Source organism: Arvicola amphibius, chromosome 8, assembly GCF_903992535.2.
Source record: "Arvicola amphibius chromosome 8, mArvAmp1.2, whole genome shotgun sequence".
Taxonomy (NCBI): Eukaryota; Metazoa; Chordata; class Mammalia; order Rodentia; family Cricetidae; genus Arvicola; species Arvicola amphibius.
Window position 1 is genome coordinate 98,468,291 of NC_052054.1, and position 27,366 is coordinate 98,495,656.

General features: G+C 51.1%; 1 protein-coding gene across 2 annotated transcripts; it reads right to left on the reverse strand.

Moving 5' to 3' along the window:
- Window positions 1–101: 101 nt before the first annotated feature.
- Ano7 (anoctamin 7) lies at window positions 102–27,366 on the reverse strand. Of its 2 annotated transcripts, XM_038340128.1 has the most exons (24): window positions 27,259–27,366; window positions 25,269–25,326; window positions 24,271–24,273; window positions 22,823–22,953; window positions 18,984–19,091; window positions 18,304–18,440; window positions 16,551–16,608; window positions 15,372–15,482; window positions 14,558–14,723; window positions 13,112–13,202; window positions 12,254–12,350; window positions 11,062–11,205; window positions 10,854–10,991; window positions 10,197–10,295; window positions 10,014–10,116; window positions 7,862–7,973; window positions 7,562–7,616; window positions 6,050–6,147; window positions 4,824–4,957; window positions 3,685–3,890; window positions 3,440–3,582; window positions 1,230–1,320; window positions 729–848; window positions 462–560 (listed from the first exon to the last, which is right to left on the reverse strand). In XM_038340128.1, the coding sequence occupies exons 1-24, from the start codon at window positions 27,364–27,366 to the stop codon at window positions 525–527; spliced, it is 2,547 nt and encodes an 848-aa protein (XP_038196056.1). In that variant the 3' UTR covers window positions 462–524. The 2 variants fall into 2 exon arrangements, with proteins under 2 accessions (XP_038196055.1, XP_038196056.1); XM_038340127.1 differs by lacking the exon at window positions 24,271–24,273 and having other exon boundaries at window positions 102–556.

A 27,366-nucleotide genomic window follows, 5' to 3' on the forward strand; every position in this document is an offset into this window, starting at 1 on the left:
GAAGACCCTTCAGATAGCCCTTTTGCTTTGAGATCATTGGCTCATGGGACTTGGGAATGGCAGTAAGGGACAGCTTCCTAAAGGCCAACAGATGTCTCCTTTTGGGTGGCCTTAGGAATATCTAGGAGAGGTGGTAACCAAGCAGTATGTGTGAGCCGAAGACTGTGGCAGCCAAGGGCCATGGTTATTCTAAACCAAGCATAGGGGATAAGTTGAGTCAGGGCCAGGAGCAGTGCAACAAATGACAGAGACAACTGACTACCTCCCCTTCTTCCAGCATTCAGTCCAGTCCTCTCTGCCTGCCTAAATTCTGCCCTATCAGGCCAAGGCGGTTTCTTTATTCATCAACCAATACAAGCAACACATGTGCACAGTGAACTGGCTCCTAGTGCATCTTCAGCCGGCTTCCAGGCAAGTGTGTCAGCCTCCAGTAACCCCTACTGTGACTTCAGAGATGGAGGAGAGGAGGTTACCAGTTCTAAGACCCTAGGCTGGGAGGCCCAGACTCTGAGCTTGGAAGCCGGTCATCCTTCACTCCGCTTGCTCCAAGGAGAGCCTGTCTTGAAGAAAGTGAGTTGTCAGATGGACTACAGAACAGACGTGACAATAAAGCCCCTCAGTCCTTCGCCCACTTTGTAGCTGTGCTGACAGGACTGAGTAGGCAGAAACCAAGGCTTCTGGTTGGTCATGTACCCAGAGAGAGCATGAGGGACGGCTCGGGTGCTCACCTCATTCTCAGCCAGGGCCTGCTTAGCTAAGTAGTATTCCCGCTTCACCTTGATCTCCACAGACTCTGGGATGTCAGGAACCAGGAGATCCAGAAGACGGCCAATGGAGAACACCACGTGCTGGCGGTAGAAGCCCCACCCCAACCTTGGTAAAACAAAAGCCCAGACTAGTCTTCAGGAGACCAGGCAGGCTCCCCAGGTGAGTGGAACTGCTGGACCAACAGAGGCCTAGACCACAGAGACCAGGCTGTACAGCCCCTCAGAGTTCCACATGGCATCTTGCGATCCTCAAAGTATGAGCCAGGGACAGAGGCCAGCAAGGGAAAGCAAGATGCATAGAATTTTGATGGGCTGGGAGAACAGAATGGGGGTTCTTTAGGCCTTATTGATCTTTCCCATGCCACAGGCTCAGGTTAGACAAAACGAGTAAGGGGCATCACGCTAAGCACAGGGGCCAGCAAGATGGGAGTCATTGAAAGAACTTTCAGATGTCTTGGATACCTCAAACACGATGACAAAGGCCAGGCGGATGGCCAGGAGAGTCCAGTACGTTTGGGAATAGTGTCCCTCATCGTCCCTGAAAGCCCGGTACCTACAGGAGACACAAGACTCAGGGTAGCACTCTTGGGTTGAGCTCTAGCTGGCAAATGGTCTATCTAGAATCAGCCTTTCCATTTCCCCTTCTCTGCCTCCTTGGTGCTGCCCACAGACCAGCTTTCTATCAATGGTCCTTGAAACAGGAATTACCCCCAAACAGGGACTCAGATAGTTTCTTCAACTGGTGAGGTTCTTTTTTTTTTTTTTAAGATTTATTTATTTATTATGTACACAGTGTTCAGACTCCATGTATGCCTGCAGGCCAGAAGAGGGCGCCAGATCTCATTGCAGATGGTTGTGAGCCACCATGTGGGTTGCTGGGAATTGAACTCAGGACCTCCGGAAGAGCAGTCAGTGCTCTTAACCTCTGAGGCATCTCTCCAGCCCCCTCAACTGGTGAGGTTCTGAATGGGTGGGCAGGAAAGCTAAGCTGCAAATGTCTTTAATAGATGTAACAGCCCAATGAGGCTTCTAAAAGGGATATCTATCTACTTACACCCAGAAGACGTAATCTCTACAAGTCAGCAGCTGCTCTATTCCCTTACTACAGCGGCTCTTTTTTTTTTCTTTTTTTGGTGGTGGGCAGAGTGTTTTTTCGAGACAGTGTTTCACTGTGTAGTATATAGCTCTGGATGTCCTGGAACTCACACTGTAGACCAAGCTGGCCTCGAACTCACAGAGATCCATCAGCCTCTCCCTCCAAAGTGCTGGGATTAAGGCATTTGCCACTATGCCCAACCTGATGCCCTGTTCTAATCTTTCTCTGTGGGCAAGGTACTCATGTTGTACACAGGCAAAACACACACATCACATAAAAGCATCTTTTGAGATTGGTGATCTTGCTCAGTGGTAGAGTGCTTGCCTTGCAAGTGCAAGACTCTGGGTTGAATCCTCAGCTCAAAAAAAAAAATTAAAAACCGTAAAGAACTGATCAGTCATGGTAGCACATGCCTGTAATCCAAGCACTTGTGAAGCTGAGGCTGGAGGATCACTGCAAGTTTGAAGCTAGCCTGGTCTGCATAGTGAATTCCAGGGCAATCAAGAGCTAAATACCAAAACTCTGTCTCAAATAAATAACAACAAAAACCTGAACCTGCCTGCCTACCCATCACACATCCTTCCTGAAGAAACTACTTAAAAGATGTACTTCAAGGGGGCTGGGAAGATGGCTCAGCAGTTAAGAGCACTGACTGCTCTTTTCAGAGGTTATGAGTTCAATTCCCAGCAACCACCTGGTAGCTCACAACCATCTCTAGTGGGATTTGATGCCCTCCTCTGGGATAAAGATGTGCATGCAAGTAGAACACTCACATACGGAAAATAAATAAATCTTTAAAAAAACGATGTACTTCAGTAGGAAGAAAGATGCTCAGAGGGAGGACATACACCTATACCTAAGAAGCAACTGCAGGACCAGCGAGGTGGCTCAGTAAGGAGTGACCTGCCATCAAGCCATCGTGACCATAGCTCTATTCCCAGGTCCCACATGGGAAGAGAGAACCAGCTTGTGCAACACAACCAACAGAGTTAGGAAGATATACCATTAAATCTGATAGTGTCGTAGAATAGTATTTTTAAGGTATGTTACTTTTGCATATACTCTGAAACATTTATTTAATGATGCAGAAATGTGTCTGATTAAATAAAATTCCCCTGCAGCCAGGAGACTGAGCCAGCAAGTAGCTGACAGGAAGTTCTAGGGAGGAACCAGGTGGAGAAGGGTTTTGGTTTTGTTTTGTTTTGTTTTTGCTAGGCAAGCAGTGGTGGAACACAAATTTAACCCCAGCACTTGGGAGGCAGAGACAGGCAGGTCTCTGTGAGTTTGAGGCCAACCTGATTTACAGAGCGCGAGTTCCAGCCAGGACAGGCTTAAAAAAAAAAAAAAAACCTATATAGAGAAACCCTGTCTCGAAAAACAAAAGTAAAATAAAATGAATAAATAAATAAAATAAAATCTTAATTTTTAAGTGTTCGAGGCCATCCTTAGATATATGAGAGACCAACCCAAAAAACAAACAAAAGAGCCTTACATCTTGGGGGTAAGTGGGGGTATCGGGGGAGGATGAATCAACAACATAGAAAGCGAACCCCGCATTTTCCCGCCGCCGGCTCACCTGCAAGTGCGGTTGTGCGCGGCGGCGAAGGCGGACGGCGCGCGCGCCAACGTGAAGTTGAGGAATCCGCGCAGGTCGGGGGCGCGCGTCCAGCGGTAGTAAGCACGCGGCAGGAAGTCCGAGGAGAAGGCCAGCAGGAAGGCCTGCGGGGACGGGGTCAGCACGAGGTCAACAGCACCAGCACCACCCGCCCCACCCGCCTGCCACCGCCACCACACCACCCTGCAGGCGGCCCGGGCGCTCACGTTGCTGATGACGGCAAGATGTGTGAGGCCTGCTAAGATGTGGAACCAGATGCCGATGTCCTGGGCGCGTTCGGCCACCGGGCGCCGGTACTCGCACACGAACTTGCGCGCGTCCAGGCGGATCTCCACCCAGTTGTTGAGCAGGGCAAAAAGCGGCGCCAGCGGGCAGGCGGCCACGAAGATGGTGACGAATCCAAACTGCAGCACTATGGGATGGGAGTAGCCGCGGGCTGGAGCTGGTAAACCTCTCAGACCACCCCAGGCGGAAATGGGGTAAGGATGCCCTGCTTGCCCACCAAAGCACCAAGCAGTTGATTTCACCCTATTTTCCTCCGCTCCTGTTGTATTCAGAGCAAGGACCACTGCCCACCTTCCTGACTGGTCCCTGGGAGCCCTAATCTGCACTGGTGCTTCTGGATAGCCTCGGCCACCCAAGATACCTGAAGTCAGGGACTCCTAATGGTAAGAAGAAGAGCAAAACCTGCCTCTGGCTTTAGGACTATCGTCCCTTTTTTCTCCAAAGGCGGCATGGGTCTTCTATAAAATTGCTAGGGAGGTCTTCAGATGCCATTGTGGAGGGTGTGAGGATACATAATATCAGCCTGCTCCCCCATCCCACCCTGATTTTATCCACAGAAGGAGCCTGCAACTGTTATTGCTTATGCTTTGGTTGCCAGGCAACTCAGTCACGTGTTCTGCTGAGACACTGTACTCACTAAATTATGACTGTGCCAGATCTCCCTTGTATTAGTCAGGCAAAACCCCGCCCTCAAAACCATCACACCCCTCAAGCTGTGGGTATGGGCCACCATTTGACAGTCCACACCTGAGGGAACAGCTGGAGGAAATTAGTCCTCTAGGCTGGCATGGCCCTGGTGTACCTATCTTCCCTGCTGGAGTATCTTGGCTCTGCCCCAGGACCTGCTTTCCCTAACACACAGCCTCAGCTCCCAGGCATCCCCCAAACTCCCCCTCCCCCACCCCACCCTAGCTCTGCTGCCCACTGCCCACGCAGCTGCAGCTCTTCTCCAGGTATCTAGAGGCCTGACTCCCAGGGCCCCTTGTGTGTCTCCACCTCCCAATGACACATTGCATTTCAGAGTAGGCCAGAGGCAGTAAAGCTGTACTGTGGGTCTTACCCATTTCCAGATACTCATGGAACAGCCCCTCACAAGGCAGCAGCTGGTAGTCAGCCTCCCAAGGTGCTGGGTGGGCCCCCGTGCCAGCCTTCCTTCTCCTGGAGTACCACTGCTGCCAGCAGCCCCTCAGCTTTCTGCAGGTAGGAAGCAGAAGATAGCCTGGCTGTTCCCACATGACTGAGCTAGTCAGAGAGGACACACACCCTGGATGGGCCATTGTTCTCAGGTGAGGCTGGGCAGGATAGCAGTCTGGTCTGCAGTTCTTGCGACTCAGACTCCTTCAAGGCCCCTGGCCCCATGATGTAATTTGCCCTCCTGGTTCCCTGCTGTTTCCTCAAGAAAGTCAACCCCCAGCTCCCTGGAACCTTTGGAGGGTGGAACCATAGCAGGGCTAGGAAGGAGCTAGTGAGGGTAACAGCTGAGACCCAGAGAAGCAGAGGCCATGGGGACCCAGGTATGTTGGCTTCGTCATGCTGGGGCTACATAGATGGCAAGTATCAGTCCTGTGTGGATGTGGCTTTGTCAGAGATTGTGAGGTATCATGCATGGAACACATAGGTTGCTTATCAGATTGTATGGGGGCGCTCCTGATACAGTTGTATCTCTATACAATTATCAGATTGTATGTATTGGCTTCCTCACATGACCTGCACCTGCCAGACACTGAGCTTGACCGGGGACGTCCTCGTCCCACTGAATACCGGAGAAGTCGGGATGCTTCCAGGGAGGGACTGCCATGGTTGCAGTGTCAGGGTGAACCCTGCCTTTTGCAGGTGGTAGTGGGCATCTGGGTTGGTGTGGCCTTGGGTAGGAAACTGTCCCTGAGCAGACTCTTTGGAGGACTCTAGCCTGTGAGGGAGGCCACAGATCCAGCTAGTGGGACAGGGATGGGGAACTGGTCCCTAACAAGGGAACCTGAAACAGGCATATGAGTCTAGGAGACAGGCCTGAGGCTCAGCTTCCCCTTGCTTATCCTTCTCCTGCTGGTTGTTGGTGGTAGGAAGTGTGTACTAGCCTGTGTGGCCTCCTGCTGAGCACTCCCCTGGCAGAGCTGTCCAGAGGCAGTGCTGGTGACAAGCTCCCCAACACCCCAACCAGAACAACGGATGAGAGAGGCTGTTGTGAAGCTCACACTATGACATGGAGGTCCTGGGATGACAGGTCCTGCCTCCCCCTTTAGTCTCCTAGCACCCGAGAAACTGCAGGACAAGGTGGAGGTGACTTACGGGACAAGGACCTCCTGCACATTGTTGATGACCTGCTTGCCCACCATGATGACCAGGAGCTCCTGTGCCAGCTCAATGAGGCACCCTCCAGCCGCACACTGCAAGAGCACAACCTCAGGTGAGCCGGGGGGCAGGGCCAGGCACACACACTCATCCAGCTTCCCTTTTGCCTCAAAGGTGGCTTCTGTACCCCCACCTCTGGTAGGACATGCCTGGAGCACCTTGAAATCTGCAGAGATCCGCCCTTCCCACCCCCACTTCAGCTATGTATGAGCAACCGCTGGGCAGCTGTAGTTAGTGCCCCATAGCTCCTCAGCCAACTGCAGCCACAGGCTCCAGGGAAGACCCAAGATGTGGTCAGTAAACAGTCAGACACCCCCCTACCCCACCCCCAGGAGCTTCTAGGAATGCATGCCGTGCCCGGGAGCCTCAGTCACACTGGGGAGTCATCCTCCCCAGGTGGGAAAACCTTAAGAATCCAGACAGTACTGGGGGGCAGCACCTGGGTCCAGCCATTCTTTAGCTGCGGAGTCTCGAATAATTTCGATGCAAGACCATCTGGTAGCCCCTTTTCCCTCCAATGCCAGTTTGAATTAGGCATCTCGCTAATGGGAGGTATTTAATATTGCACAGCATCCACGGTCCTGCTCCCGAGGTAGGAGCCTAGCTGCCCTGCCTCTCCCCACACAATTCCCTAACCATAATGCAAAGGTGGACAGCGCCCCTCAGGGAGGTGAGCCACCTTGAAGTAAGAGGAGACAGTGGCCCAGGCCATGGGAAGATTTCTGTTCTCCCTCCTCCTCTAAAAAGAGAAGGATATTTCAGATGTGGTGCTCAGTAAGGGCGGCGGAACCCCATGTCCCCATCTCCAGTTCCACAGTCACCAGTGGGCAGCTCCAGATATACCCACCACCTTTGATTAACCCTGCTCGGCCCTCAGCTAACAAGGCTGGAAGTGTAGAGACAATTTTTTTGGGAGTCTGGGCAACATAGGGTTCATTTCTTACTCCTTCTTGGTATTTACACTTTGGTGTCTTGTGGCTCTGTCACCTCCAGAGGAACCCACCTGCGATCCTCTGCAAAGGCCACCGCACATCTGAGAAGCCAGGCCCTCCTGATTCCCAGAGTTCCCAGGTCCCAAAGACAAGCAGAACACACTAGGGCTAGTGGAGGATGGCAGCCCTGGGAGAACCCCAGACAGTGAGGCTGTGGGGTACTGGCCTCAGCAGTGCTGTGACTCATGGGGGGCTTAGATGCCTCTAGGGTGTGTGTTAGGTTGAAGCAGAAAAGGCCTAAGATCCATGGGGTGAGCATTCTCTAGACTGTGGTTGCCGATCAAGACCAGGGGCTGTGGCGAAGAGTCGTGGGGTCCTGGGAAGCAGCTGTAAGCCTGGCCACTGGCTCGGACAGTGGTGGAAGGTGTGCACGAGGATTGGCATCAAATGAAGGCCTCGGTGGGTACAGAGGGAGCCTAGCCCCCATTCCCTGGCTAGGTGTGTCCTCAGCACTCACCTCTTCGTTTCGGACTCCAAACAAGGTATGGTAGTTGCCTGGGTATCCCACAAACCTAGCAGGGTCCAAGTTGTGAGGCTGTGAGGGTCTAGATTCTGAGTGTCACCTCTCTCTCTCCCACCCTGAGGCCTGGCCTGGGGGAAGCACAGACTTGGCCCGAACCACCCCCCTCACCCACTGTCCCCTCTGAGCACACCAGACAGAGTGGGGCAAAGCTGAGCCACCATGGGGGAGAGGTGACGAGAGGGTGACCCCTGCCTGCCCAGGGGAGAGGTGACAAGTCAGGAGGGTGACCCCTACCTGCCCTTGAAGAAGGCGATGTACACCGGCGAGGCATAGAAGTTGACGAACTGGAAGATGAACACCTTCAGGGTGAAGGCGTCCTCGAATGCAGTCTGCGTCCGGTGCATCTCTGCAGAAGGGGCTTCCACTCAGTTCCCCAGGTATACTGGCCAGTTCCCATGAGACCACACCACCATCCAGGGTGAGGAAGAAGCCATGTTGTCCAGACAGTTTAAAGAAATTCATGGGGCTGGAGAGATGGCTCAGTGGTTAAGAGCACTAACTGCTCTTCCAGAGGACCTGGGTTCAATTCCCAGCACCCACATGGCAGCTCACAACTGTCTGAAGATCTAGTTGCAGGGGATCTGACACCTTCACACCAATGTACATAAAATAAAGTTAAATAAACCATAAAAAATAAATAAATAAAAGAAATTCATTAAAGGAGGGGTCAAGGGGGAGGGAGGGAGGGTGAGTGGGGGAGTGGGAGGGAAGTGAGAAGAGGGGAGGAAGTGGAAATTTCTAATGGTATTTATAAAGTAATAATAAAAAAAAGAGCGGTCAGTATATAGCAGTCCTAAATTTCTAATTTTTCCTAAGACATGTTGATTAAAGCAGTTGTAAATCTTGATTGTCTGCTTGGTTAAATTAAATTATTAAAGTGCGCCTGTTGGTCTGTCTGTGAAGTTGTTTCCAGAGAGTATTAGCTCATGAGGACTCTGACCTTATCAGTGGATCAATATTATTAATCACATGGATTAATAATATACTGAAATATTATTGGGAGTTGGTGGAAGTTGGAGCCTGCCTGCATGGAAAAAGGTGTCCTTACATCTGTATGTCACCTGATCCTGTCCTGTATTCCCCTCCTTGCTTCGTGGAAATCACATCCTCCCTGCTGTGAGGGACTGTCACCCCTGAAACTGTGATCAGGAATACGGAATTCCTCCCTTAATTCATTCTGTCTGGTATTTTGGTCACAGTGGCAAAAAAGATAACTAATAAAATTAGGAATACCTGAAATAGTTGATCAAAAAAACTCTAAAAAACACTAAAACCAAACATTTGCGCCTTCATTAAAATAGCGTGTACAGGCCCAATGAAATGGCTCAGTGAATGAAGGTGCTTGCCGCCAAGTCTGATAACCCGAGTTCCTTCCCCAGAGAGAACTAACCCTCAGCAGTGTGCCATAGCACACACAAGCCATGACACATGAGCACAAATACACATGCATTAAAGAAATGTAATCATTTTTAAAGTGTATATAGATAAGGTTGGGGTCGGGGAGGGGAGTGTCCAAAGACAAAATAGTTTCTGGTCAAGGTTGAAGGCTGAATTATAAGATTGCCAAGACCACCAGGCAATGGTGGCACACACCTTTAATTTCAGCACTCAGGAGGCAGAGGCAGGCAGATCTCTGTAAGTTCAAGACCAGCCTGGTCTACAGAGTAAGTTCCAGGACAGGCTCCAAAGCTACAGAGAAACCGTCTTGAAAAACAAAAATTTGCCAAGACCAGTGTGGAAACGTAAAAGGTCATTTGGAGGAAAAAGGGACCCAAAGTTCAATTGTGGGAATACCTACACCAGCTCCTGTTCCCCTACTCATTCTCCTTGGGACACTGCTAAACCACTCCCCTGGCACCTACCTGGAGACATCCCATAATACTGTATTCCCTTTCCAACCCTGATCACTGCGCCCTGAGTTTGCTTTGTCCCCTCTCCTCAGGGCCTTGGCCAGGGCTGGTTTAGTCAAGGCCTTGTGGGACGAGTAGTTAGGCCTCTTAGCATTCTCTCTTAGGGAAAGTTGAAGGACAGGAACAGAAGTAGAAGTGGAGAAACAGAGACACGGGGAGAGACAGAGGATGTGCAGACACTTCGTAACCATTTGGAGTGGCTCGAGCTGGTCACAGCCCCACAGTCCACCTGAGGGAGGTCCTAGTCCTTATTCTAGCGGCTCTTGTCTCACTCTGAGAACTCCGCAAACTTGAGGGATCTTGGGAGGACGGTAGGAGAAGCAAGGCCCCTGGCTGAGTGCTCTTGACCTTCCTCTCCCTGCTAGCGCCAGGTAAGGAGCTCCCTGGGAGACGGCACAGACACCTCTTTGGGGATGTGGGTGCATGGTAGTCGGTCCATTTTTTTTTTTTTTTGTATGGCTTTGGTCAGCACTCACCCCATCTTGTTAGGACCTGGGCCAGGACCACATAGACCTTGGAGAGGATGACGATGAAGACAAGGTTCACCACCGACCCTGTGAGGCTGGCAATTCGTGGAGCCTGATAGGGAACAGGTGATCAGACAACAGGCAGAGGAGCACAGTCAGAAGCCCCCAGAAGAACAGGCAGCAGAGACTCACCCAGGCCGAAAGGAAGGCATTTTCTGACTTGGACACAATGACAGCCATGATGGCCCGGTACAGGATGATAGACACAAGGCACATAATCACCACGGCCACCTGCAGGGCCGGGAAAGTCCTGAGCCCCCTGCTGTGGACACGGTACCCTCACCCTCAGGCCTCTGGGTCCACAGCAGCCCCACAGGTTCCTTTTCCAGGGGCTCCCATCTGCAGCCTGCCCATGTCCTCTGTCAGGTTAAGATGCCAGGTAGTTTCTATATGTTGTCCTTATACCCAGTGTTGAACTGTGCCCCATTCACCCACCTCTTTACAGCCCTAAATTGGGTTCCATACCTGGAGAGGGCTGGAGTCTTTTAAAGCAGTCTTTGGCTAGAGGGTACTAAATTGATTAGTGTGCCCCATGCTCATTTTTGGAATCTGTTCCCTTGTTTAATGGGTGCCACATATGGTGAAGCCTTTCCAGGACCCCTCGTGGTACATACATATCCCTTACATGAGCGCATCCCTTGGCCCTGGGCTCTGGCCCTTCCCTGAGGCACAGAGCACAGAGACTTTCCAGAGGACAGTGAGAATCTTATGCCAAGGCAGAGTGGAACGACCCCTGTGGCTCAGGAAGACAGAAGCAGAGGAGAAAGCGGGGTGGCAAGGTCCCCTCACCATCATCAGGAGAACCACAGAGCCAGCCAGCATGCGGTGTACACGGCGCTTCTCAGGAAAGTAGGGCTCATCTTCCCCAGTGATGGGGTTCAGGGCTGTCGTCGGAGCTCTTGCAGCGAACTGGGGCCGAGGCCTCTCCTGGAAGGGAGCCGTGCTCTGTAGGGTGTGACCCTTCCTCGCCAGAAGCCACCCAGCCCAGCTCACTTACCTCAATGTCCTCGTAGTCCGAGCAGTCCCAGCGGTAGGCCAGTGTGGCATTTTTCCGCTTCCAGTACTCCAGAAACAGCACTGCCCACAGCGCCATGAACAGACTGAAGAAAACAGTGCCACCGTGGTCAAAGAGCCGCCCAGCCTGGAGGGGAGAAGGGCATCCGAGTCTTGCCAGGGACGGGTGGTCCTCTCACACACCCGTTCTCTAACGGGAGCGTCTTCCCACACAGGCACACCATGACGCCCCAGACCCACAGGGAAAAGCGTTCTACCCAGTCTGGGGAATTTTGGTTTATTTATTTATTTATTTTTAAAAGTTTTATTTATTTATTATGTATGCAGTATTCTCACCGCCCGGCAAAGGCATTTCTTTTATTTTTTTAAGTTTTATTTATTTATTATGTATACAATATTCTGCCTGCATGTATCCCTGCAGGCCAGAAGAGGGCACCAAATCTCACTGCAGATGGTTGTGAGCCACCATGTGATTGCTGGGAATTGAACTCAGGACCTCTGGAAGAGCAGGCAAAGCTCTTAACCACTGAGCCATCTCTCCAGCCCGATTTATTTATAAATAAATTTATTTATTTAATAAAAAATAATTAAGAGTACCTTCAAAAGCCGGGCGGTGGTGGCGCACGCCTTTAATCCCAGCACTCGGGAGGCAGAGGCAGGCGGATCTCTGAGTTCGAGGCCAGCCTGGTCTACAAGAGCTAGTTCCAGGACAGGCTCTAGAAACTACAGGGAAACCCTGTCTTGAAAAACAAAACAAAACAAAACAAAACAAAAAAAAAGAGTACCTTCAAACTCACCATGCCACTGAGGAAGACATTGAATTCCTGATCCTCTTGCCTCTATCTCGGGCATACTACCACCTTTGTTTATGTGGAGGGGGTCAAAACCAGGCAAGAGCTCAACAGTTTGACCAGGGGGTGAATACATTTCACACACAAGGCAGACAGGAATTAGGGGGCTTAGGGGGAGCTGTAGTGGGTTGGATCGTGACTCTCAGGAGATGTGTCCCATGAAGTCATCTTATCTGGAGTAGGAGGCTTTGTATCATAGAGGTAACTAAGGTTAGGGGCATCAGAGTTAACAGAGCTCGCCGAGGGCTCTGACTTCACAGGAAGAGCCAGGACCCATGGGAGCTGTGAGCCCCCAATGCCTTCATCCTGTCTCTCGTTCCATACCTGGGCCAGAGCGCAGGCACTGGAGAGCAGCCAAAAAGAACAGTCGGGGCAGAGCGGGCACATGTCAAAGCCATCAGAACCGTGGCACAGCTCCTGTCTGTGGGGTGTAGATGTGGTTCCAGGGACCGAAGAGCTGCGCCCCCTCCCAAATCAGCCCCACTCCTCCCCTTCATACTGTCCCTGCTCTTCCAGCCCTAGAACTTTAGGTTATTGTTTTGTTTTTTGAGACAGGGTCTCACGTATCCCAGGCTGGTCTTGAACTTGCAATGTAGCTGAGGATTCCTTGAATTTCCGATGGCCCTGTCTCCATCTCCTGAGTGCTTTGATTGCAGGTGTGCACTACCACGTCTGGCTTTGGAAGGGCTGGGACCAAAGCCATGGCCTCATGCATGTCAGACGGGCACTCTATCAACTGAGCTACATCTCCAACCCCACCATCATTTCTTTAAAAAGCAGTTGTTTTTGAAAATTTGCAACAATAATAATGAAAGATAACTTTTGGATGTTCAGCTACACAATAAAATAAAACACAAAGCCAGTTATTATAGGAAAAGCCTTACACCATCCTAAGGACAAAAGACTAAGTGTCAGTACCAGCCTGGGGACACCCCTGACGACCTGTCATCATCCTAGAGACACCCCGACAATCTGTTATCCTGGGGCACCTCTGTCCACTGGTGTCAGCCTGAGGTATCTCTGTCCAGTCTGCCTTCTAGCCATGTCTTTGGGAGAGCAGTCTGTGCTTAGCACATACCTCCACCCCAGCTCTACACAAGGCCTGGTGCTTGGGAATCCCATGGTCACACAACCTAGTGAGGCACAGGAAACCTTGGGAGCCAAGGTAAGAGGGACACTTACGTTGGTACGTCTGAGAACACCAGGAAACATCCCACCAGGAACACCACTGTGCCTACCACTGCTGCAGGCAGGAGCCAACCCGTGTAAAACCCTGCAGAGGGAATGCCAGGGGTACAGAGGTTAGAAATTGGGTGTGCCCAAGGGATGTATTTTCTTTATGGGACCCAGAACCTCCGGCAGGATACTGAGAGACACAGGAGTCTTCCCTGGCCTTACCTTGACTCTAAGCATCTGTCCTCAATTCTCTCACCCTGTTGACTTAGTAGCAGGGTCTCCCTGACTCCATCCCACTGGGTACTTTATCTCCTGATACCCATTTCCAACCAACTGCTCACCGGCGTCTTTCTGAGAGGCTCAGCATGCATTGAAGTTTGAGCCCCAGTGAAGGTGTGGGTCATTCTGCACCTACCCTTACCCTTATACCCCACTAGGGTACCATCTTAATGGACCACACCCCGGTCCCCTGAGGTACTCCATATCCATCAAATGTGTATTTACCTGTTTCCTGTGGGGTCAGTCCAGACCCCAGTCAAGTGTCCTGGTCCCTATTGACCCTGTGAGGCCAGGAAGACACCTATAAAATGCCTCTGTCTGGAGCCTGGATGAAGAATCCTTCCCCCACCCCCCGGAAGTCCCCCAGCATAGCCATACTGGAAAGGCAAATCTTGGGATGGGGAAGGAGGGTTAGAGGCAGATCCCAGAGAGGGCAGCTGGGCTCAAAGGTGCCAGCCTGACTGAGACCAGCAGAGAATGGCTTGGAGTAGACTTCCCATTGGGAAGGCATTCCTGAGGGAGCTTCCCAAAAGGGAAAAGGTGCTAGCTGGGGGTCGAGAGGATCCCACAAACTAACAGGCTCCCAGTGTAGCGCCTAGTGTTGTACACTGTGTGAAAATGTATTGCTGGGGGCTCAGTGGTTAAGAGCACTGGCTGCTCTTCCAGAGGACCAAGATTTGATTCCCAGCACCCACATGGCAGCTCACACCTGTTTGTAACTCCCGTTCCAGGGGATCTGATATGATACCTTCACACCAATGCACATAAAATAATAAATAAATTATTTTTATAAATAGAAAATGTATTGCTGTAATTGGTGTAATAAAAAACTGAATGGCCAATAGCTAGGAAGAAGGTATAGGCAAGACTTCTGCATAGAGAGAACTCTGAGAAAAAGAAGGCAGAGTGTCCAGCCAAATGCAGGGGAAGAAGATTAAAATAAATGGGTTAGCTTACATTATAAGAGCTAGTGCAACAAGCATAAGCTAAGACCGAGCTTCCATAATTAATAATAATTTAGTCTCCGTGTCATTATTTGTGAACTAGCAGTCCAAAGAAAAGTTTATCTACACGGTATCTGTTTTATTATCAGGGGAATATGGTCTGGCAGCAGAATTATCCCAGAGGGGAGGTTGTCACAACACAAAGACCTTGCAGAAAGACAAGACTCACCAAGCCAGGCGAAGTAGAGAGCCACCTTCTCCCCGAAGTACCTACGCACGTGGTCCAGTGGCTGGTACTTGCACCACTTGCTCCAGCGAGCCCAGTACTGGAGTAAGACTTGGCGCTGGGTGAGACCCAGGACCTGGGAGTTCTCTGGTACTGCAGAGATCCGGCCCTGGGAATAAGAGGCCGTTGGGCTGGGCTTCTCCATGCTGTTTTCACCTCTGCCCACTAGTCCTCCCACAGGATGCTTCTGGGAGTGGGAAGGAACTTCAGTGCTGACCCAGACCCACATTTCTACACCCACTTTAACTTCATGATGTCAAGTAGTACTGTCCGCATGACTTCATGGGCACGCATGACTCAAGCCCTTTTGAAATTGTTCTTCAGTGTCCCCTGTATGGTAGAAGGCTGCAGAAAATCTGGGGCCTGACCTACACATGGGATGCATAGCGAAGATAAAATGGGTGTCGGGAGCACCAGGCAGCTATTACAGTGAGTGTCTCCCCGCCTCTGCCCCAGATTGCCCAGCTTCAGGGTAGAGAGAAAGGTGCTGGAGACCTTCCTATCTTTCCTAGTGAGAGACTGCCTGAGAAACCCAGGCTTTGTACCCAAAGTGGGGAACCTGGTGTATTTGCCAGGGACCCTCAGCAAGGGCAGGAGACCAAGCTGAACCTTCAGCCTCCAACACTGGCTACTTCACATTACAAGGCTATGCACTTGGTATTCCCGACCCCAGGGTGACTGTCATGGGTGGCTTCCTGTGGGTAAGGTGGGGGAACTCACAGTCCACCCTGGCTCAACCCGAAGCCCTGAGACTCACGTCATGCAGGGGGAAGGCGGCGTTGAAGGCACCTTCTGCCAGCAGCTGATCAATCCCAAAGAAGCATTTCTTCTCATGGCCGTATTGAGTCTTGGCCAGGATCTCAAACAGCTGTGGGATGGGTGGAGGATAGTGCCTATCACTGGTCATGTGACAGCACAGTAGGGAGACCCATCCTGGTGCTGAAACCTTGGATGACTTCTTATGGCCCCCAGTGACAGATAATGATATTGATGGAGTGTCCCCAAGGCCTTGAGACCTGGGTCCTATGTCACAACCACACCTGCATGGCCACATGGTAGGGATAACAGTCAGTCATTCTCCCATCTTACAAACCCAGAAGGCTTTGGTTGCAAACTCCTTAGAGTTCAGCCTGGGTTCGAACCTGGGCCTGGTCATGCATGGCTGCGTGGAGCCCTGTTCTAGTAGGATCAGCTCTGTTAGGATACCTGTCTGGGGTGGGAAACCTCTGCCTTGGTGGCCATGGCAGCAGTGGCCTTTGGTGGTCATAAGCTGTTGGATCATACCTCCTAGCACAGTGGTCCTCAGCCCTCCTAATGCCATGGCCCTTTAATACATACAGTGAACCCAACCATAAAGTTGTTTTCATTGCTACCTCATAACTAATTTTTACTGTTATGAATTATAATGTAAATATCTGTGTTTTCTGATGGTCTTAGGTGAGTCCTGCGAAAGGGTTATTTGACCCTCAAAGGGGTCGAGACCCATAGGTTGAGAAACACTGTCCTAGTGCCTCAGACCTGCCCCTGTAGCCTGGTTTTGACAGATGAGCTTAGGGTGTACTGAGACCTCTTGCTTGTTTGGTCTGGCCAGCCAAGAGGATCAGCTCACCTGGGCCTGGTGCTTTACCTGCCTATCCCAGAGGTCCATAAGCATATATTGTCCTGGGCCTCAGATTGTGGAGGGTACTGGATAGAGAGCTGGCCTTCACCTGATTGAGTGCAGTTTTGATGTGCCCCACCCCCACCATCCTGCATCCAGGCTATATCCTCCCTCTCAGCCACAAGATCAGAGATGGCCTCTCAGGCTTCGGCCCTCTGGCTACAAGGAGCTTATGGTGGCTGGTGGCCGGGAGGACATCAGGGTTGGTGGTTGGGGTACCGCAGGCCTTTCTGAGTCTAGTCAGATTAGGGGCTGCAGCAGGCACACCCCACTTACAATCTGGTGCCTCTTGGTACTGGTGAAGAAGGTGTCCTGGTTGCCACTTCCAAGGAACCTGCAGAGGTGAGAACAGTTTAGAGATTTGGGAGCATGGGAATGTTTGCCACCCATACGTTAGTAAAGCCGCAGAAGCAGACATGGCAGAGAAGGGTACGTGCACGCAGAGTCTGCTCAGAGGCCAAGGAGTATACACCAGGCCAGATAAACTCAGTTCTCGTTTTGCCTTTTCTTTGCCTCAGACAGGAGGCCACTACAGATGCTACACAACACACACATGAAAGCAGGGGAAAAGCAGACAGTTCGTACAGAGGACAAGGCCCTTAGCAGAAGGTTAGGCCCACTAAGAAGCCTCTAGCACGCTTGTTCTGAGGCTTGTAAACAAGACCTAAATAAAGGCACAGAAGGAGGGTCAGTGGTCACAAACATCCTGAGTGCTTCATTAGTGGAGGCCGCCATGGTGGGGCTAGGGCTGCAGGCTTCGTGTGGTCACACAATTGCTCTGTCCAGTCATGAATGTGACGGGACTTCCATGCTGTCTCCCTCCCCAGTCAGGGAAGGTGTGATGGCGGTGTCTGCGGGCCTGGACATTGGAACAGAGCTGGGAATGCTGTGGTCTGAGTATCTCACTAAAGCTCATGGGCTGTGGAGGGTCAAGGTGGTAGAACTTTTAAGAGTGGGGCCAAGCCAGGCATGGGGGTGGCACATGCCTTTAATGTCATACCTGGGAGGCAGAAACAGGAGGATCTCTATGAGTTCGAGGCCAACCTGGTCTACATAGGCAGTTCCAGGAAAGTGGGAGCCAGTACAAAGGCATGAGGTCATGTGGATTCCACTCTTAGAAGGGACTAATTCTGGTCTCATGAGAGACTCGGTTATTGAAGGAAGCCAGACAACTCTGACTGCCCTCTGTCTCTGTTGTTCTGTGCCATAGCTGCTGTGTCTAGCCAGAGGCCGACCAGCTGAAGCCACCAATACTGACGTTTCAGCTGCCAGATGTGCAAGCTGAATGAGCATCTTCTTTTTAAAGGGCAGTTTATTTTGTACAGCTGGAGGGAAGAATGGGCTGGCAATAATCACTGCTTATCATGTATATTCCCATACATGTATGACATGTGTGCACATGCCACAGTGCACGCGTGGAGGTCTCAGTACCGAGGAACCTTGCTGAGGCAAGCTGTTTCTAGTTCCTGCTGCACTGCATACTCCAGGCTAACCGGTCTGTGAGCTTCAGGGACTTAGCCTCCATCTCAGTATAGGGATTGCAGATGTGCATCATCACATCTGGCTCTTTGGGTGGGTTCCAGAGATGGAACTCAAGTTGTCAGGCTTGCACAACAAGTATTTTGACTTGTTAAGCCATTTCCCCTGCACCCAATTTTTCTCAACAGGGTACCCATCTTTGGGTATTTTGTTATAGCAACAGAAATGGATTGTGACTTGGGCCTTGTGCATCCCATTCCTAGAATCTGGGGCATGTTTGTTCCACAGCACAGCCACCCTATCCTGACTGATGCAGGTGACTTACCAACATGGGCTTGTCCACCTGGGATTCAGCTGGTGTTCTCTGAAAATCCCAGGTGGGGAGAGCATTTGAGAAAATGCATGGTGTTCAGTTAATTCATTCACTGTCTTATTCATTCATACATCATCCATCCTGTTCATTCACACTCACACATCCTTCCTAGTTCTCACAGGGGCTGGTCCCACAGGAGGCTGCCCTGCCGGGCTCACCAGGGCTGCAATGCCATACCATCGCAGCTTGCTTGCTTTGAACTGGCAGGAGTAGTACTCAGGAGGCGTGTCCGGCACGTGCTCCAGCAGGATATTGGGGATGCCCAGCCACTCCAGGAGCATGGCCGACCAGTTGGAGGCCTGGTTGGGAAACTCCTAGGGGGAAAAAATTGTTCAGAGGGAAATCTTCACAGCGGGGGAGGAGACTGGCCAAATCTGCAAATGGGACTCCAGTCCAGAGGCCTGAGCAGGGAGAAATGGCTCAGGCCACTAGGGAACGAAAGAGAGTGAACAATGTGTCTCTGTCTACCCGGAGCCACACAGGTGAAACCCACTGTAAGGGGTCCAGGCTCATCCTTGGGGCCCAGAGAGGTGGCTACCCTTCATCCTGGTCCTGTGGGTTCTGGACCTGTAGAGAACTCAGCCAACTCAGCTACTTTACAGCCTCGGCTACCCTCCCCAGTGCCAGCTTTTTAAATTCCTGAGCCTGCCATGCAGGGTGTTATCTGCTCTTCACCCAGTGGGTGTTTTGGTGTTCCAGGTGACAGCGGATCCGAGGGAAACTCGAGGTCCCCAGGTGGGAACACATCCAAGGAGTGATAGTCTTGGCAGCTGAGCCCAGTGTGCAAGGATCCATCAAATGTAGACCTGGGTGGGGACCCCCATCCTCTCCTTCTGCCCTCACCCCCTCCCCCATACCTGCAGAGGCAGCTTCAGGCGCAGGTCTTCCGCATAGTAACAGAGCACAGCCCAGGGCGCGCTGAGGAGGACGTAGTGAACTGTGGTGACCTTGTCCTGGACATCATGCTGCGGGGACCAGGGCTTCTGTGAGGGCCTGAGGGTGTTGCTATGATCTCTGTGCCTATTCGCACCCAGGAGAGGGCTAACACTGGCATAGCCCTGGTGCTGGTGGACAGTCAATGGCCGGGGACCCTCTCAGTGGGAATGCTCGCTTCCAAGGCCTACCCCAGAAAGCTTGTGGTGACAGCACCTCCTCCACAGAGAGCTCATATCTTGGGGCCCATGTCACCTGCATTCTCTCCCAAGACAATGATAACTAAAGCGACTCTTCCTCAAAGTCTGGGGACCCATGCACGGCTTCTGAGAGACCGCACTAAGACCTAGGCCATCTTCTGGTTAAAGGGGCCGCAAATGCAGCTTTGCCTGGCAATGCTCACTGACCGCTTCACCCTTTGACACATCTCTGGAAATCCACACTGTTCTCCGCATGCCTAAGTAAATACGTGCTACCCCGTGTCTGTGCAAAAGTGTAATGAAACTAGATCTCCACACCCAGAGAGACTGACTCCATTTTGCAACAAGCCTCCACTTAACTATGTGTCAGACTATAGCAAAATAAGCCTTCCTTGTGGCTTGTTTACTGAGACCAACAGAATGCCCAACAGAGACAAGAACAACGATCACATAAGAATAAAGCTTTGCAGCTGAAGAGATGGCTCAGTGGTTAAGAGCACCCACTGCTCTTCCAGAGGATTTGGTTCCCAGCACCCACATGGCAGCTCACAACTGTCTGTGATTCTAGTTCTGGGGAAATCCGAAACAGACATGAAGGCAAAAAACACCAATGCACATAAAATAAAAATAAAAGAAAGAGTAAAGCTTCCCCCGGTTGGGTTTTGTCTGTGCCTTATGCTGTTCGAGCTTGTGGTCCCTGCTGATTTAGCTCCCGCTAGCGCCATAAGTCCAGGTTTATACTGATTCTGCTGTAGACTTAGAAAGACTCGGGTATGTACAGCAGTCTGTAGTCCATCGTCGCTGCCTAGACAATCCCAATAATACACTTATTTAGACGTCAAGATGTAGAAATAAAAGATGCCCGAGCCATCCTTTGGGCTGTCATTGCTGTCCTAGGTTAGAGACACATGTTCATTTTACATCTTCCCCCCAGATTCACTAACACTGAATGTCCATGCTGACTGGGAGCCCTGGGAGAGGTAAGACTTTTGGTCCCACAAACAAGAGCCTCTGTGGTGTATAGACTTTGTTTTTTGAGCCTGTCCTGGAACTCTCTGTAGACCAGGCTGGCCTCGAACTCACAAAGATCCTCCTGCCTCTGCCTCCCGAGTGCTGGGATTAAAGGCATGCACCACCACTGCCTGGCAAGTATAGACATATTTTAAAAGAACATCCAGAGGTTCTTGGCCCTTGTGGTACATCACAACCATCTGGGGTTCCCCGAATGTCCATGTAAAAACCATACCCTGTGTATGGGGACCTGATCATTTGGGGAACCCTTGGGTGGTTCTGACATGCTGAGGGCTGAGAATGCATTGTAATGTCAAGCCTGAGGGGACTTTGGACAATGTGTTGGGGGAGATTGTGGTTGGGTAGATGGATGGTGTGTGTGTGTGTTTGTGTGTGTGTGTGTGTGTAACTTATGGAACATACAGGGTCAGAGGCTGTGGCAGTTTGAATAAGAATGGCCTTTATAGGCTCACCTATTTGAATTCTTAGTCCCGGGGAGTGGAAATTTTTGAAAGGATTAGAGAGATTAGGAGGTGTGGCCTTGTGGGAGGAAGTGAGTGGGGTGGGGTGGGGTGGGCTGTGAGGCCCAGTCTGTCTGTCTGTCTGTCTGACTACAGATCAGGATGTAGCCCTCAGCTACTGCTCCAGCACCAGCCTTGCCTGTCAGGTGCTCCCTGCCATGATGCTAATGAACTAACTCACTGGAACTGTAAGCAAGCCCCCAACTAAATGTTTTCCGTTTGAGTTGCCTTGGTCATGGAGTCTCTTCACAGCAACAGGACAGTGGCTAGGAGGCAAAAGAAGCTCCTTCAGTCAGTTAAAACAGACAAGACTCGGGGCTGGAGAGATGGCTCAGCGGTTACGAGCACTGACTGCTCTTCCAGAGGATCCGGGTTCGATTCCCAGCACCCACATGACAGTTCATAAGTGTAGGTAAATCCAGTCCCTGGGCGATCTGACACCTTCACACCATTGCACATAAAATAAAGTTAAAAAAAAAAAAGACAAAAAACAAACCTCACATCAATAGTGACCCATGTCAAGAGCAATCTACATGTCTAGAACAAATGAGTTCTACCCAACTGGGCAGAAATGGACAAATGACACAAAAAGGTGGCTGGCTTCACAGCTGCTCCCGGCCTCAGAAGGCTCAGCTCTGCATCTCTTCTTATTTTAGGACAGGTTGCTTGTAAGAATATGCGCATGTGCACACCAGACTTTGGATTTGGGTCCCACAGTCTCTGATGATGCTGGAAAGCTGCTGTGAGCACAGTTCCTGGTCTACGCTGTGCTCCCAAGGGCAACGTCTGCCCTGTACAGTGTACCGTGTGGCTGAGCTGGAGCGTTCGGTATGATAGGTGCATTTGATGCATTTCAATCCTACCCAGGTCTAGGTACTGGGTTCAGCTGGGTTATGGTTGGGAGAAGGTACCCCACGATAAGTCAAAGAAAAGCTTCATGGGACTTCAAAGGGCTCATAAATGTGTAAAACGGCAGAACCTCTTTAGAACTGAGGGAAAATAAAAATGAGAGCTGGGATGCTGAGCCGTGGTGGCACGCACACCGTTAATCCCAGCACTCGGGAGGCAGAGATCCGTAGATCTCTGTGAGTTCGAGGCCAGCCTGGTCTACAGAGTGAGTTCCAGGACAGGCTCCAAAGCTACAGAGAAACCCTATCTCAAAAACAAAACAAAACAAAACCAAAAAAAAAAAAAAAAGAAAAGGAAAGCTAGTGTGAGGCACCGCTGCCTGTCAACAGACTGGTGAAGATAGGAAAGGCTGACGACGCCACGTGTTGAGGAGATTCAGAGCAGGGCGGTGCCGCTCACCCCAGACGACAGCGTGAATTGGGTCACCAGTGGAGAAAAAGGGCGTGGTCACTGTCGTAACCTCAGGTGATCGTCCACCCTGCTGCCAGGAGAGATGCAATATAACAACCACCCTGCGATGACTGACCACAGGTAGCTGCCACTGGGGTCGTCGAGGGGGACTAAAGCAAGCACCCAGCAGCCCACAGCAAAGCTGGACGGCACCTGCTGCTCAGGAGAACCTCACAGGCCACAAAAAAAAAAAAAAAAAAAAAGAAAGAAAATGAAAGAAGCAAGACTCTATGGATAAAAGTCAGACAGACAGAGCCAAGCCGAGGTGCCGAATGATCCGATCAGCAGAGTGTCACAACTGATTCTTGTGGTGGGGGCTATAACGGCAACAGCTCTGCTGGGGACAGAGGAAGGTGGCTGGGATGGCAGAGGAGGAAGAATATGACCTGGCAGTGAAGGGCATGGGGATAAGACAGGGCTCCTCACATCTCCTCACCCTGAGATCCCCTGTTACCTGCCTGCCCCAGCCAGCACCCAGGGCTTACATGACAGTGAGCTTAGCTTATTGGGATGGATCCACGTTCTTGCTGGTCTGGGGTCTGTGGCTCCCAAGCCACAGGAAGGGTGGGTATCCAGAAGGACCTGGGGACCCTGATTGCTTTCTATCTTTGGGTAGTAAGCCTTCCCTTCAGAATGCAGAATCTATAGAGCCCTGCTCTTACCACCATGTACCTGGTCTACATTCAGGCCAGCCAGACGAAGATTTTCCAGAAAGGTCTCCCTCCAGATCTCATGTGTGTCTGTCTTGTCCTGGGAAGGACTCTCTTGATTCCTCAGGTCTTCTTCCCAAACCAGAACAAAATCTGCAGGGACCAATGGGGACAAAGGCAGCGCGTGCTTGCTGATGGAATGCGGGCCCAGGGTGGGGTTGCTAGGGTCTCAGCTGGGGCACAGGGCTCATGATGGGAAGTGAGAGCCTGGACTTCGCCGTTGCTGTTGCCCAGCCCTTGCCTTAGTTGTAGTTAGGGCTGGAGGGCAGGCGAGTGTGCAACGCCAATCAAGAACAGAGGCTGGGGAGGAACTGGGCGTGTCCTCCTGGGATTCCTTCTGTAGCTTGGTTCCCACAGTCTAGGTCCCAAACTCCTAAAGGAACCTGTGAGGTGTAATTTCTTACATCAAGCAAAAGCACAACAATAAAACAAAGCTGATAAGACAAACTTTAACAGAGGACACCATCAAAAAGGTTAAGGCAACAGAAAATAGGAGAAAATATTTCCAAAATGTATTTCTGATAAGGGACTTGTATCCAGAATTTAGAGGACTTTTGCAACATAACAACCATACACACACACACACACACACACACACACACACACACACACACGACCTACCAACTTAAAAGTGGGCAAAGAGTTTGAAGAGACATTTGTCTGAAGAAGATATAGAATGTCCAGTTGGCACAAGAAAAGACAGTCAATATCATTAGTCATTAGGAAAATACACACCCAGTCTCTAGTGAGATAATGTTATGGAACTAATTCGCCTTCTCAGTGAGCAATCACCAGTGCACTTAGAGATTGAAGGACAGCTCTTTCCTGAAGCCCCTGGCTGATGGGGCTGGGGCGGGGTTGGGGGCTGACACCAAAATAAGAGAGAGGTTTCTGTAGCTTGCAAACACCTCAGGCTCATGCATCTCACGTGCACGGTCATCCTTAAATCATTTCAGGTCCTGGCCCCAGGTTACACTTCAGACAATTTAAACATCGAGACAGTATTGCAAGTGTGGCCGCTTAGGCTGATGGAGAATTATACCGCAAAGATATCGCCACAGCTAATAATTGTCACCCAGGGTCTCTTGTTCACCTGGCAGAATGATGCTTTTCCTGATAAGAACACGGGGGACTTCACAGCAGACAAGATCTTAATGATGGTTGTGACCCTGTACTGCCTCCCTTGGGCTCCCTGTAGAGATGGGTTTTTGGTATGGGACTCAGGGCCTGACAGCTGCACAATCCTAGTGTGGAAACATTTGCATGCTAAATTTTGCTTATCTTTAATAGGCCTGGTTTGCAGACTATGTATCCTGTGGGGTAATTTGGAGGCAGCACTTTAGTTAAACTTGTGGCTGTATGTCTCCTAAGCAGAATCTCCCACGCTGAGTTTCCTCTAATATTTCATACCTGCTGTGCCAAAGAGAGGCAATGGTAGCGGCTGTGCTGTGTGCTGAGAGAGTGTGACCTCACACGCTGTGGTCCTATGTGAAACAGGGAACTGGCTCTTTGGAAAACAGTCTGGCATTGGCACAAAACACTGAGCTCCCCTGTGACCTAGCAATAGCACCCAAAACTATCAATTCAGAAAAAAAAAAAACACCAAAGTGTGTTCATATAAACGCTTGCATACAAACGTCCATCTTCCAACATAAAGAAAGAATGGGTGAACTTTGTGGTATGTAACAACAAAGCTGCTTCAAAACAACTGCCTGAAAAACCCCAGCAATAGCAACATTTTCCTCACTTGCAGAGATTTGCTGAGCCCCATGCGAATGTGTGCTCATTTTCCATGGAATCTTCAGTGTTTTCTGTGCCTGCCATCTTGCATCCCCTCCATTCGCTCCCACAGACCTTTGCCTGACTTCACTTTTCTGTAAGAGGCATGCTTAGGAGGGCGAGAGTCGTCTACTGTCCCTTTGGAGCTGATGGGAAGGGTGAGCCCTCGACTCCACCCAGATAGACCCTGTGCAGGCCCCACTAAAGAACGAAGGTGACTTTGGGCAGATGGGAGCCGTGGGCTGGTGGGGATGGCAGGAGAAGAGGGCCTGAGAAAATGTAAAGGTAGAAAAAGATGTGGTGCAAGAGAAAAAGAGTCTGAGATGACCAGAATTTGTGGATAAAAACCAGGAGGCAAGGGGCTAGTCTGTCTAAGGCTGGAGCAGGCGGAATGGGTTTTCCTCTCTGAGCCCTCTGCTCAGTGTGGCCTTCCTTTCCTGTGACTGTTCTGCCTGTCACTTCCTCAGCAGGCAGCTCTCACCTCACCCTCAGGACTACAGCTGTCCCCAGAACACAGGGGACATCACAGGAGGCCTGGTTATGGAGTGATCCAAGCCTCTTGGCTTCCTGTCACCACCCAAGGCACCCCATTTGTGACCCCACCCCAGGACGGAGTACAGATGGCTTACCAATCGGGGGGTTGGCAGGGCTCCCAACTCTGCTGGGGGCCACCTGCTGTTTGCCTGCCTGAAGGAAGGAAGAACACCTTCAGTACCCAACCATCAGGATGACTCACTCCCTCCCTGACCCAGTCCCTGGCAGCTCCTTGTCTCTTCTTCTGCCTCAGCTGTTCTCAGTCTTCCTAATGCCTCTTTTAACACGCAGTTCCTCATATTGTGGTGACCCTCAAACCATGAAATTATTTCGTTGCTACTTCATAACTGGAATTTTGCTACTGATATGAATTGTATCCGATATGCAGGATTCTGATAAGCAAACCCTGTGGTATGAGAACTGAAGGGTCGCGAGCCATAGGCTGAGGACAGAACCACTGTTCTACCTTCTATGTCCCTCCCTGTCCCTCCTGTCTCCACCTTGCACCTCTTCAACCCTCCCTAATTCTTCCTGCCCTTTCTCATTTCTTCCTCGGCCTTTCCGCTCATCCCTGTCTCCTGACCCTGCTCTGGTCCTGCCCCGGACCACCCCGTTAAGAGAGGGGTGTGAAGAGAAAAGCTGGGGGCTGCAGGGCAGAAGATGCTGAAAGGCAGAATTTCAAGGGTAGGCCAGCGATCAGCCTTCACCATCCTCATCTTCCTCACCAGCCCCCACTGGTCTAGGAGTGCTCTACCAGGCTTGTGGCAAGAATCAGGTTGGCAAAAGCCATGGTCAGGGCTGTGCTGAATGCTCTTCTTGGTCTCCACGCTGCCCGCATTGTGGCCCTGAGGGCAAGTCAGAGCAACCAGAATATAGAATCCTTCTTGTCTTCCTTACATTCTCTTTCCCGTTGGAGGGCAAAGCTTTGTGTTCTCCTCTCTGGGGGCCTCACTTCGTGGTACAGAGGGATGATAGAAAGGGGAACTTACATTTACTCTCAGATTACTGGGGCAGCTCTAGGGAAGGAGCAGGGCCTCCTGTATGGTTTCAAAGACTGGGACTCCCAGTGCTCCCAGCCTACTTAGGATGTCAGTGGGCTACCCAACAGAAAGCCCGAAAGATGGACTAGGGCAAGAAGGCCAGAAAAGGCCACCTAGAGGGATTCTGTCCTTCCCCAGGAGCTAAGGGCTGCCTTCTTGGCTGTGTTCCGGAGACCAGTGTCTATGGCTTAGTTGCAAAGAAGCTCAGCCTAGGCCAAAGGAAGCTGTGTAGACCGAGATGCCCTTCCTCTGGGGCTACTTCTTTGTAGAAGCCCTTTACCTGTCTCTTGGGGACTAATCCTTATCCCAAGCCTAACTTCTCTGGTTCCCTACCCAAACTTTAGTCTTCGGGTAGTCCCAGGCCCACTCTTGACCTTAACCAACCTCCCCTCCGCCTTTAACCACACTGCCCATCCTAGCCAGGACATGGCTACAATGCTCTTCCGCTAGCAGGAGTGGGCTCCCTTCAAGAGCTGTTTTTCTGACAAGAGACTAAGCCACAAGCCCCTTTTCATTTCCAGAAGGGAAAGCACGAAAGCAATAAACCACCTAGGGTGTGGTCATCTCATTCCTTTGCTATCTGTGTTCTGGTATTGACAGGCCTTTGCGTGCATCTGAATTCATGGGTGACTCCCCATCCTCCCATTCCTCATGTCCATAAAAAAAAAACATGGTATGTGGCCCTCATTTCCTCCCTTTCCTGGTGGCTCTGGCAGAGGGGGACCAGACCCCGCACCTTGGTACTATCTTTCCCTTCTCTCCTGAGCCTCTCATCTAACAGGATCTCTGCTTGTCCCTCCTAGTTTGACAGAGGTGAATGGTTACCTGACTGTGTGTCAAGAAGGCATCTGTCCCCTTGTCACCCAGGGCTGGGGGGCAACTGGATGCTGCACCCACTTTTCAAGGGCTCTAGGACAAGGGCAAGCATCCTGACTAGGATGGGAGACCTCCCAAATCAGACAGCATGCAGGAACCTCATGAGTCTAGAAAGGGGGGAGAGGAGCGCTTTCACCATGCCCACTGCTACCCCTAGGGTTGAGGGTACCTCTGCAGCATGGGCTGTGCTTCCATAAGAGGACCCATTCCCTGGTTCGAGAGAGGCCATGTCAATCAGCACCGCATTGTCTTCTTCCCGGACTCGCTTCCGCAGCAT

Bases quoted from the DNA above. Each gene is read 5' to 3' on its own strand.
- Ano7 (XM_038340127.1), bottom strand. From the start codon at position 27,366: ATGCTGCGGAAGCGAGTCCGGGAAGAAGACAATGCGGTGCTGATTGAC. The intron at 22,954-25,268 runs GTAAGCCATCTG...TGGTCCCTGCAG, and splicing joins CCCTGCCAACCCCCCGATTG to ATTTTGTTCTGGTTTGGGAA. The intron at 12,351-13,111 runs GTAAGTGTCCCT...TACACCCCACAG, and splicing joins GTGTTCTCAGACGTACCAAC to ACAGGAGCTGTGCCACGGTT.